The sequence below is a fragment of the Hibiscus syriacus genome, unplaced genomic scaffold, assembly GCF_006381635.1.
Source record: "Hibiscus syriacus cultivar Baekdansim isolate YM2019G1 unplaced genomic scaffold, ASM638163v2 tig00111309_pilon, whole genome shotgun sequence".
In the NCBI taxonomy this organism is placed as follows: domain Eukaryota; kingdom Viridiplantae; phylum Streptophyta; class Magnoliopsida; order Malvales; family Malvaceae; genus Hibiscus; species Hibiscus syriacus.
Window position 1 is genome coordinate 1385493 of NW_024063052.1, and position 12861 is coordinate 1398353.

At 32.6% G+C, this 12861-nt stretch overlaps 1 protein-coding gene across 4 annotated transcripts; it reads right to left on the reverse strand.

The window, feature by feature from the left end:
- Positions 1 to 1548: 1548 nt before the first annotated feature.
- LOC120158253 (E3 ubiquitin protein ligase DRIP2-like) lies at positions 1549 to 7673 on the reverse strand. Of its 4 annotated transcripts, none has more exons than XM_039169141.1 (7): positions 7217 to 7673; positions 6501 to 6600; positions 5384 to 5717; positions 4779 to 5221; positions 4624 to 4674; positions 2731 to 2803; positions 1549 to 1983 (listed from the first exon to the last, which is right to left on the reverse strand). In XM_039169141.1, exons 1-7 carry the CDS (start codon positions 7329 to 7331, stop codon positions 1810 to 1812), a joined length of 1290 nt encoding a protein of 429 aa, XP_039025072.1. In that variant the 5' UTR covers positions 7332 to 7673; the 3' UTR covers positions 1549 to 1809. The 4 variants fall into 4 exon arrangements, 3 of the variants coding, with proteins under 3 accessions (XP_039025072.1, XP_039025073.1, XP_039025074.1); XM_039169142.1 differs by lacking the exon at positions 1549 to 1983 and adding an exon at positions 2226 to 2583; XM_039169143.1 differs by lacking the exon at positions 1549 to 1983 and adding an exon at positions 2227 to 2506.
- Between the last annotated feature and the right edge of the window lie 5188 nt (positions 7674 to 12861).

Here is a 12861-nt window from a genome sequence, read left to right on the forward strand (position 1 = left end):
TTCTTGTTATTGTTTTTATTTATATTTGTACCTTTAATTTTATTCGGCTCTTTATATCTATATAGTTGTTTCTGTTTACAGGGATGCTATTGAAGCCAAACGCAAGCACGGATGAAGATGATAAACATTTTACTATGGCTCCAATTAAACTTAAGTACTCTTGATACTGGTTCCCCGTGGGTTTGGAATTTGACTGCTATATGTTTTTGTAGTACAATACTTAAACAAATCTGGGGAACGGAGTTAATCATACGAATGGTATAAAGGTAATTTTGTTACTTCTGTTTTAGGTTAATGCGACATGAATGCTTGAGTGGGAGGGAAGCTGAATTTAGATTGAGCTCAAAATGTTCGTTTTGATCATAGGATATATGTATTGTTCTTAGCAGACGTGCATTGGCACGTACTGATCTCTACGTGCTGAAAATGTGCCTTGAAACTAGGATGATGTCAAGGCTTGAGCCATTGAAGATTGGTAATGAAAAATTATTTTACCGTATGCTAATTACATTTAAATTAATATTTTTTTCCTTTGATTAATCATATATAACATGTGAAAGCATGCTTATGTTGTACTAATCCAATGTAATATCAAAAAAGGGTAAATTCCTGGATAGTCCTTTCACTATAAGGTGATTTTTAGTTCTCTTGATTATGAAAAATTACTAAAAGGCTATTGGAGTATTTTTTTTTTAGCTCTCTTGACTATGAAAAATTATTAGATGTTCATTTGAGTTACTGAAAGTTATTACTAACGGTTAATTTTTAGATGGAAAGTTACATTTCAGTTAATTTTCAATACTTACATTTACATTTTAATACAACAATCCTTAATATTTTAAATATTGTACCCATCTAAAACAAACTCATCTATATTCCATCCACCACTCATGTCGTTGCATTTCTTAAACTCCTAACATCCCCAAATCTCTCGCACTTACTTTCTACTGCCTCATCTTCTTCGACACCTCCCGACTCCAAATTAAACCTGCTCTCTCATCCAAAGAGTTCACTGCCCCTGCCTCTTCTTTCATCACCAAACACAGCTCTAGCACCAGGTTGTTCTTCTACAATATCTAGCTCTGTGAATCCGAATCTTCTCCCAGCATCTTCGTTGATTTTCTTTTACCAAAAAGCAGTGCATTGGGAGAATGTATTTTCTTTTTGCTAATCTACTAGTGGGGACATGTACTTAAAAAGTAGAGCTGACTTATGTCGCTAAACAAACGAATAATGGAGCAACAACATTATATTGATAGGAAAATAAGAAAAGCTTACTGGAGTAAAACCGAAAGAGATTGAAGAAGTAGAGCATTTCCATTCACCAGGTGCAACGTTTGTCAAAACCGCTTGGGTTAGAGTGGGAGTGGTAATCGCTCGGTTTTGGAATTTTACCATGTATAAGCTGGTTTTTCTGATGAATATTTGCTATATTGGTTGATAGAGTGCAGTTTTGTTTTGGATATTTATGTAGCCTATTGGGTTAATGACGCCAATTGAAGCTGTAGACGTAAAAATAGAAATCTATGGCCTAGAAAATCATGTCAATACGGTTAGGGTAGTTTACTCCATTGCTTGCCCGCAAACAGAGCTCTATGCTTGTAAGCAGAGTGAAAAATAAACAACTGTATAAAGAACAACTCACTCACCGTATACCTTTCATGGAATACTAAAAAACAACTCACTCAACGTACGACTTCCATAGAATTACATGTCATGTATCAAAATGTCCTACTCTATTGCCGGTTAAGGTTTTAATAAGGATAATATATGCTTTAAGATTGATGTGGTGGGCGAAAGAATGAATTATCATTGAGCTGGGACTTTCCGAGCATATGCCAATACCATCACAAAATCCTTTGCACTGGACCCAACGGATGCTGCAACCCGCTGTGATGTCGATGCTGTTTGTTGCCACAGGTCGACTAAATTATACAACTGCAGTGTGGGAAGTACAGGTTGTCCCATGCATTTAATCTCAACCTGCCAAAACAAGTATGCTACTTTCTTCTCACGTTTGGTTGGAGACTTGAGACTCGCAGTTCTAAACTTCAAATTATTGTAGTTTCTCATAAACCACTATAACCTCAAACAACAAACGACCAAAGTAATTCTTGAGGTTAAAATAATGAAGAAATTTGTTTATGTGGGTAGAGGTGTTTGCCATTCATAATTGGGGGTATCCCATTAATATGTTCTTAGAAAACTGAAGAATACCTATCGACTATTGTTTTCTAACCATATTTCCAAGCATAAAAATAAGGCTTATTATACAAATTGGGAAATGAACTTTTTCTTTTGGTCTCAAGTTGGTACCAGAACTTGAAAAGAATTCTCATATTGGTACTTAAACTTGGAATATTTTGTCAAAATGCTACATGGTGTTGATGTGATATTTCAACAACCAATCAAGTTGTAACTCGTGGTGCTTAATGACATCATCATTTTGACCTGTCAACGCCATGTCAGCAGCTTGATTGGGTGTTGAGATGCCAAGTCAAAACAGATACCAATTTGAGAAAATTTGACAATTTCAGGTACCAAGTTGAGAAAAGTTGTCAGGTACCAACTTGTACAACACGCCTAAAAACAAAGCAGCCCATCACATTGTGCAAAGAGCCTCTTTGAAATATGTAGGCATTAAAAAACCAAAGAGAAAGGTAGAAATCATTTTGACCAAATTTCTGCTTAGTGTATCATCAGAGAACGTTCAAAAAGAGATCAACTCACCTCAGCTTCATTGGTGAGGTCCAATTTCTTCGTGAGGTATTTTTGAATAAAAGACACAGGCATATTTCCATCCCTGCCACAAAGGAACAAATATGAACCATTCTATCATTTCAAAAGTCAAAAAAGTTGAACTTCTCAGTTTTTGTACCAAAACTTTAATGAAAATAACAGTTTAACCAAAACGGTTACCCCTAAAATGTTAAAATTGTATTTTAGTCCCTTCAAAATTTAGAAAGTTGTAAGCTAATAATAAATGGTAAAATTTCATTTTTGCCCCTCAAAATTGTATAATTCAATCCTGGTCCCCCAATATAAGATTTCTGGCTTCATCCCTGGATTGACCCATATCTAAAGAGACACCGATAGATAACTATAAGTCAGTTAAAAATTAAGTGACATATGGTCATTAATCTATTTAGTTGATGTAAAATGTGAATTTTCTGTGCCATAGATTGAACAAAAAAGAGAACAAAAACAGGCAGGAGTAAGCACCTTTAGTTGAAACAAATGGATATTTGGGATTTAGCTATAGCTGGTGACAGAAGACCACAGTCCACGGTACTTAAATAAAAATGGTAAAAATAACAAAGTAAATTGGCAAAAGAAACAAAATTGCATATGTATCAGTATTACCTTTTTTATTCACCTTACAAATTACAATTCACAGGTCATTTGGGACATAACTGTTCATCATGTCACTCTTTTCTTCCAGTTCTCAAATTTATATCGAGTAGTACTCAAGCATGATGTAAAAGATGTACTCAGCTTGCAGTTTTGTCATTATTGGTTTAGGATTCCAATATGGAATCTAATGTGAAGTCCGTCAATGATAAGTCCTCACTCCTTACAGTATAAGGAACTTAAAAGTAAATAAATATCAGGATCAAAGTGCACCTTTTAATTACATGATCTGCACGACGCTAACTTCACCATTATGTACCTGATAATTAAAGCTAAGATCTAGGGGAAAATGTCTGGAAGGCATGCCCAGATGATTTGCCGTTAAAGTAGATAATGAGAGTAAATAACTATTGTCAAAAAACGATTTCACCAAGTCAAAGAAACACAACCTTTAAAGATATCTTAAAAAAAAGAGGGGGTTGTGTTGTAATCGGTGGATAGAAGCTGGATTAACGATAGGAAGTGACTGGAGGGACCTTATTCATATATAACAATCTAAAAAAAAAAATCCAACTATTACTTGTCTAACCGTGCTTTTATAAACATTTTGCATTTTTTTCTTAAGCTCATACCTGATCATTTTATAACATCCACACCCCGCCCAAATTCTTTCTTGAACATGTTGATTAATATTAACATTACAGAAGATGGCTAACAAAATGCTGTCTAAGCAGGTTACACTTGACTTCTAATAATGGTTGTTGATCTCGCCAGTGCTTTATCTCTAGCTATACTCTAGTTAAAACGAATGGCTATCCTTTTTACATCATGACCAATGTTTATGAGCATCAGTTGCTATAAATATTTGGTCACAGTCAACATATCAGGTCCTTTAGATAAATCCAAGCTGTAAACTAAAGAACACACGAATAATTGTAAGTCAACCAGCAAAGCCTATAATTGTCCATGAGTTCAGTAGCTTTGTCCTTAGGTAACAACTCCAAGTTACCTATTACCTTATAGACTCCAGCATATGATATTTATCAAATCCCTTTACCAGTCTAGAGTTGGTAACAACCCACATGTATGTTCCCTTTTCCATATGCCAAGCCAAATACTATGATATTATGGTACCAAAAATGTTGATAATTGACTGGTAAGAATCACAGTGCTAACAAGCAACAGATCAAATTAACAATATTCAGACAAACGGAAGAACATATAGAGCATGATATTGCAGGACTCCAGAAGGAATTTGCTAAAAGAACTTACTTTATCCTTAGGTAATTTGCAGGAAACTGAGGTAGGGATACACCTCCTTCCCTGAAAGCATTGAAATTTTAATAAGTTTATGACCAAGAGAAAAAAATCTTAAGATAACTCTGTTTTCCATCAATTTGAGTTTGAAGGCTAAAATAAATTCTTACTGGTCTTCGGAAGCCACTAAAGAGAGCCAAACAGGACCAATTCTTCTTTCATGCTTTGGACCAGCTGCATTTAGCACAGCTTGCAGAGAAATTCCATAATCCCCAAATCCAGAAGCCCTCTTCCGACGGATCCTTCGTAACCTTTTAGGAGTTACAGATTCTGGCACTACAGGACCAGCAATATTCTTTTCATCCTCCACTTTTGATTTGCATTTATCTTCCTTATTTTTTCTTTTGCCTATTTGAGCTTCAGCGATAGCAACATGGTTAGGTTCTAATTTAGAATCAGAACCTTGTGAATTAGACTTGAAGGCCTTGGTCCTATTTGCAACCTCCACCAAACAATTCAAAGGTTTCCAGAGATCCAATTTCCCATCCCACGATTCATCACCATTCTCGGCATCTTTATTTATGTGTTGGGTAGGTTCAGCAGAAGAAGTACACTGTTTTTCAGTTTTATAAAAACAGCAGATATCGTTAGTTGAATCAATACATAAATTATGTTCAAGTAAATGGGTGTTTGGAAAAGGAGCATTATTAAACAATATTTGGTACTGTGAGAGAAGAAACCAATTAAATTATAAATATACTTTCGCTCAATTTACCTGTCTTTTATTTTGCGTGAATTTATTTAGTGTTTCAGGTGAGCTTGAACTCTCCTGGTGATCCTCCAGAGAGTCTTCCTCTCTTTTAAGAAGCCTATCCACCGAAAAACTGGAACCTCGCAAAGCACTGGCCTTTCTGGCAACAGATTTTGTCCTCCTTCCAGTCATGGTAGTTTCTGTTGATACTTTGGGGGCATTAACCACCAAAGAAGAGAGTGATCTCTCTTTTCTTCTAGTAGGCATTGTAACAGGGGATAGAACTTCAGGTGCCTTCACTTTTCTTCTTTTAAGAGGAAAGATTTTGGACCTCACATCTTGCAAATTATGGTCTGGTCTGATTTCCAGAAGCACAGATGAATCTCAATACACATTTATTTATCCCAAATTTTGTTTGAACATAAAGCATGTGTGGATATTCAACAAAGAAAGATGCAAAATGATTATTCAGGAAAACTAAAATATGTGTGCAACTGTTTCCAATTCCAATAAACATTTATTTATCCCGGATTTTGATTGACCAACATAAAGCATGTGTCGATACTCAACAAAGAAAGATACAAAATGATTATTCAGGAAAACCAAAAGATATGTGCAATTTTTTCCAATTCAACATATTTTCCCATGGTTTTGCACCTGAACTCGCACAATTCCATTAAAGCAATGAGTTCTTAGGTTTGCATAACAGAGATAATTTGTGTTTAAATATTTCACTTGAAATTGGCTAAGTTACATATATTCATATCACTTAGATAAGGGGAAACAAATAAACATCGGGAGATGGATGAGAGTCCAAGAAATATTGGCTGCTAGTAAAGATATTCATATTTTTCTATCTTCTTTGAAAACTTGTAAACAATGAACTCTAATGAGATTCATTGCAATTTCTACATTTTCCACTTCAGGCTTTTCATTCCATGCCTTTAAATATGATTCTTAATTCATGAATATTGATGATCCTAACGAATACAGAAGAAATCAGTGAACATTGCCGGTGACCACTTGAAACAAGTGCTCAAGTAGATATCTTTTGGAGCGTCGACAAGACTAAAACTAGAATGGCTAATTGTGTGTCATGAAGAAAGTAAAAAACACAGAACAATATGTAAACGAACGATACCTTAATTTCTCTAGAGGAACGCAACCCAAATCGATGTTGCATATCGGACAACACTCTAGTTCTTCATCTTCTATCTTACCATAGATGCACTTTCTGCAAACTATATAAAACGAAAAGAGAAATCTATCGTAAATTTCTATTTTATTAATTCAACAGAGTCACAAGGCACTGAAATAAATATCACATGCACCAATTGTAGAAAAGATTTTAACTGAAAACAAGCTTAGGAAGTGAAGCAATTTAAACTCTTACATAGCTAGGAAAAGAGTTTGGTTCCATTATATTTCAAAATTGAAAAATCATTTTAAAGTTTGAACCCTGTTATGCACTTGAAAAGTAAAGAAGGAAAGTTCTAATCTTTGGAGAAGACTCTAAATGTGAAGTATATGACAGTAAGAAGCCGTGGAAAACAAAAATTAGGAGCAGCAGATTATAAACAAACAAGCTCATAATCAAATCAACAGTATTTCCAAAAGTAGGCATTATAAATAAACAAAAGCAATATGACTGTTCCCCTCTGGTTTTTATAATTTATCCGTACGCATTTGGGGGGGGGGGAACAGATACGAAAACGGGGAAAAGAAGAGCAAGCCAGATCAAGAGGGGCAAAAGTGAAATTTTTGAAAAATTAAGAAAAATGACGCAAAAATGAACGAAACTTGAAAGGGAAACGAGGAAAGGAAAGAGAAATATCAAAAGGGGAGGTTGAGACTCACACGTATGAAGGCATTCAGATATGGTGGTGGCGTCTCTGAGAAGCTTATTGCAAAGAGGACAAGTCATGCATGCCGCAATCGCTTCTCTCCTCACTTTCACGACCCGAATCGCCATCTTCCTTTTGCTTTCCTTTTCCCTTCGGCTTCTCCTTCTCTCACTTTCAATCTCAATAAAACCCCTCTTCGTATCACTGCACGTCAACGAGAAGCAAAAGGCAAAGGGAACTTTACGTGCATATCTTCATAAAAACCGGCATTAAAACCCATGACGGAAACACTGATGAGAAAAGGGGATTAGAAACAGAGAGGTCGATGGTAAACGGGAACGGCGAGAGATATGGATGAATAAGCAAGATGGGGAATGTTTTCTGATCTGAGAAAGAAGGGGAGAGAGATAAACGGGAAGAGAAAGAGGGAATGCGTGATTTTTGAAGTGGAGGAAAGAGGAGAAGGGACGGTGAGAACAAGCCAAACGATGATCTGAATCTAACAACAAAACAAATAGAAAGAGAAAATATAAGACTTTAGGAAGACGTCGTCGACAGAAAGATGAATCTAGTTTTTTCTTGTATGTAAATTTACACTTGGGTAAATTACATCAAAGTCACTGATATTTCTGATATATTGATATTAAAGTCATAAAGTAAGGAAATAGTATATGCTATCACATTATGTTAAAAAACTTATGAGTTTGGATACTTTGTTGTCAAATGTGTGACAAAATCCCTACGATGAAGATATACAATTAAAAGAAAACGGAAATGGTTTTTTTGCTTGATATAAATATAAATAGATGATTAGAGATTTGAAGCATTGCTGTTTTTTCTCAATCTAATATATAAAATGTTATATGCAGATTGCATATGACCATGACTAATGAGATGCTTGAAGATCACTACGAGTAATTACATTTTATAAAATTCACCAAGTGATGTTTACGATGTTGCTTTTACTTAAAATCAATCGAACAAACTCTTTCAAAGTTGATTAGTAAGGAGGTTAATATTTAAAAAATTCTTGGTAAATATTTTTCTTGACCTATTATGAATCTATGAGTGAGATTACCAATCAACAATAGTCATTGTAAGTTATAAAACTTTCAATGTAATATATTTTATAAGACATTATGTATTGGAGTAACTAAAATATTGAGGAGTTATCCATAGATTGTATGAAGTTAGAAGTTGTATGAAGTTAGAAGTGTTTGTTTTCCCTCTAACTGAATCTTTAAAGGAAAATGAGACATAAAGCATTGAAGAAAATGAAACCTATGCCAAAATGATTATTATTGTCAATTAGTAAGAAACAAGGAAGGAAAAAAAGGATGGTGGGTAGGCGTGCAATGGCATGTGTGTGGGAAATGATCACGTGCGGCAGTCTTAATATACAGTTAAAAAAATGTGCTATTGATTTTGTTATTTCTACCGATTTTATTATTTTTTCTATCAGTTTTGTTATTGTTGGGTACTTTATCGAAAATATTAAAAAACATTAATTTTTAGGTATAAATAATAGTATTTTAGGTAATTTTTATCAATTTTATTATTTAAATAATAATAAATTAATAACAATTTTTTAATTATATATTAAGGTTGTAACATTGTAAAACTTGTAGAACTTCCCGATGGGCGTGGGCAGTCAACTTGGCACATAATGGGAACGGTACGAGGCAAAGCTACCTGGGGAAAAACGAAATTCCAGAAATGTTGTTAGTAAAAAATGCTTGTTTTAGTACTAAACAGATTATTTAATCATCATTTGTCTAAGGAAAGACATCATAATATAAGGTTAAATAAAAGTATTATCAAAAATATTAATATTGTTTTAATATTTTTAGTAAAGTACAATCTAAAATGTTATTTTTTTATCGAAAATATTAATATTGGGTGTTACTTAAAATATTATTTTTTTACAGAAATATTTATTTTAGGTAGCGAAATTAATATTTTTAGTATAAAAATAATATTTTAGATAGCGCTCTATAAAAAATCTTTAAAAAATATTAACATTTATGATAATACATTTTCTTAACTTTATATTAGAGTATCGTACAGTAAAACTACCCAACTAATAGTGGAAAAGAAAAACATTACATTTCTTTTACGAGAAAAAAAAAAGGCAACAGCAGCTATAACAGCAAATGATAGTTGATGATGGGTAGCATGCTCCTCACTTTCCTTCCGATAACACTAACATGCAAAGATGGTGGCAGATACACATATAGTTCGTGATACGTATACATCTTGAAATTTAAATTTTTTTATTAATTTTTTATTTTATTAATAGTATCTATCTTAAAATTTTATTAATTTTATTTGTGTTCATCCATTTACAAATTTTATGTTACTAACTCATATTTTTATTCTAAAAAAATATTTATAAATTTATCACTGTATAAAATTAACGGTGGACTTCTTATACAACATTTTTAAAGTGGCGTACCACATGATGAGCATGTATCATCACCCACCCAAAAAAATGACAAGACATTTACGATGTCTTAAATGGTTGTGTTAACCGTTGTCAGACTTTGCTACCTAGCAACTATTATATATATGCAACATATTTGATATCATTTTCTTCAACCAAATACAATTTAAGTAATCACCAAAGGAAGAACTACCCTCTCTATTAACCATGTGGACCATTAAAGGTGACAACCGTATAGTTTGAATTGAGTCGTTTTGAATCAGATTATTTCTAGTCTGAATTATATTTAATTTGATTCAAGTCATATTAGATTTAATTCAGATTTAATTTGGGTTTATGGTAAATCAGATTAAATTAGATATCGAGTCAGATCAATATCAAATAAATTAATCTTTAGGTCATATCAATATCAAATTGATTAATTTTTAGTTTGAAGCAATAGTAGATCAATATCTTTTCAAATCGAGTCAATATTGAATCGATTGACTTTTTAATCGAATCAATATCAAATCAATTAATTTTTAGTTCATATCAATATTTGGATCTTCAGGTCTATTTGAATTAAGTTGTGTATGAGTCCAATAAAATTAGAAGAAAAAATACAAAAATGATGGTTAACTAGTAATAAAATAATATTAAGCTATTACCAAATGTGGTTATTAACTATTAGTGTAATAATAAAGAGAATAGAAAGTATAATATTTTACTATTTATTACATTAAAAATATATAATAAAAAATTAATTATTAATTTACTTTTACTCATTTGTTGGGTTAAAACCATGTCAATGTTCAGTTCGGATCGAATTTGAACAAATTAAATATTGAATTATTTTCAATTCGAATTACTTTCAGTTTTAGATTATTTTTAGATCGAGTTATTTTCGATTCGGGTCAAATTCAATGCATATAAACTAATCATATTAATTGATTCAATCTAATTTATTTTTAGTAAAATCATACTTGAACCATCGCAGTTAAATACATATCAAACCTCGAATCAAATAAACGATTTTTTAAAAAATCATATTCACAATAAATTTACAAAGTTTATCATCCGACCACAAATTAAGCATGACAATATACATACCAGAAATTCTTATTGATGTGAGAGTTGACCAACATAGTGCTCCCGTGAGGATGACTATGACTTCCTAAATTAATTAAAGCATCTTTTCATTATTATAATTTTGGTTCCCATAAGAGTCATGCAAAAACGAGAGAACATAATAGTGTGTCGATACCCATTTGAACATGTAACTGTAGCTCTCTTTCGGTATTTAATGGAAGACTTAATAATAAAATAGATGCATAAACTATAAAAACTTTCACGAATAAGTATTTAAATTATTTTTTGAATGATTTAGGTGTCTAACGTTGTAAACATTATCACTTTAGGTATCTGGTCCATATATACCATTAATTTTATTCGTTAAGTGACATGTGTCGGTAATTTTAAAAATTTAATCGATAACCCATGAAATTATAGCCAATCGACGTTTTTTACCCCGTAGACCTTAGGTTGAAAATCGCGTCCACACGCAATCCCGACGGTCAATCGGGGGTAAGTATGACAACATATGATTAGGAAGACAGAAGGGACTATGTTGACAGTGGTGGTTGTGGGCGAAAAGGTCGATGGCGATAAGTTAGGGGTAAGGGATTTAGGATTTTTAGGGATTTAGATTTTTTATTGTAATGAAAAAATTAGGTTTTTTTATAAATATAATAAAATTTTAATTTTTTTTATTTTAAAAATCAAAATTACCAAAATGTGAAACATGTCAATTAGCGAATAAAATTAACGACAATATTATGTAGGATTTAAAATTTTAAAAAATAAAATTAAAATAACTAAATCCTAATCTAAAGTCAAGTTTTAACCCTAAAAGCCAAACCCTAATTCCAACTAACCACCTAAACCCTACTGATCATCCCAAAACCTCATAGACCACCTCACGTCATCTCACTCCCAAACCCTCACCAATCACTTCAAACCATTACCGATCTCGCTTCCATTATTCCAATCTCGAAACCCTTACAAACCACATATGGCGGAGCCACACTTTGATCACTTCGATTAATTACTCATTTTAATGATGTTTATTTTAAATTTTTTTATACACACTTGAAATTATTTTTTTTAAATTAATTATTATTTTTCGGACGATGTCATCCTAAAATTTTATTTGTATCATCTATTTAAAAAAAATATTATTAACATATATACCCACTTAAAATATATTTCTGGATCTGACACTACAGACCACCCCAAACCTTAAGGTGACATTTGGTTCGCTGGAATCCCTTGGAATTAGGGGGAATTGGAATCCAATTTCACCACTTTCCCATATTTGGTTCAAGTTTCAAATGGAGAATTGGAATCCAATTCCATCAAATGAAGAAAAGTAAATTTCATCGATAACATGATGGAATTGAAATCCTTTGGAGGAGGGAATGTGAAATTTGATCATACTACCTCATCAATTTTTGGTATTTGGGTCGGGTTTTTTTAAGTGTGATATTTGAGTTGGTTTAGGGTTTATGGTTCGGGTCAGTTTTAGGGTTTTATAAGTCACTATTTTTATTGAATAAAAATACTTTTTTATTATTTCATGTCGGGTCGGGTTTCTAATTCATATATTCGGGTCGGGTTGGTGAAACTTTATTTTGGTAGGGTCGGGTCTCGGGTGGAGGTTCCCTTGTTCTCGGTCGGGTGGACCAAAAACCTGACCCAACCCGACCCATGGCCATCCCTAATTACAATAATTTTAACTTATGATGTTTATTAGCACGATTTTTATAATTTATTGAAATGAATAATCAATCAATAAAATGAAAAGTTAATATTTTTTAAATTTTTTATAATATATTGCTACATGTCAGTTATAAAACAAACTAAAATAAAGCAAAAAAACAAGAAAGATAATTCTGTCATTTTACATTACTGAAATCAAATTCATCTGACATGTTTGCGAACCAAACATAATATAGAATTGAATTCCAATTCAATTTCTAGCCAACCAAACATGTTTCAGATTCACATTCCAATTCCTGACAGATTTCAATTCCTTCACAGATTCCAATTCCCTCAGAAACATTCCAGCGAACCAAACGCCACCTAAATTTCGATTTCTCATCAATCTTGTCATCACAACCCCACAATCTTTACAAAAAATCATATATATATATAAGAATTTCTAAGTCTCTGATTGT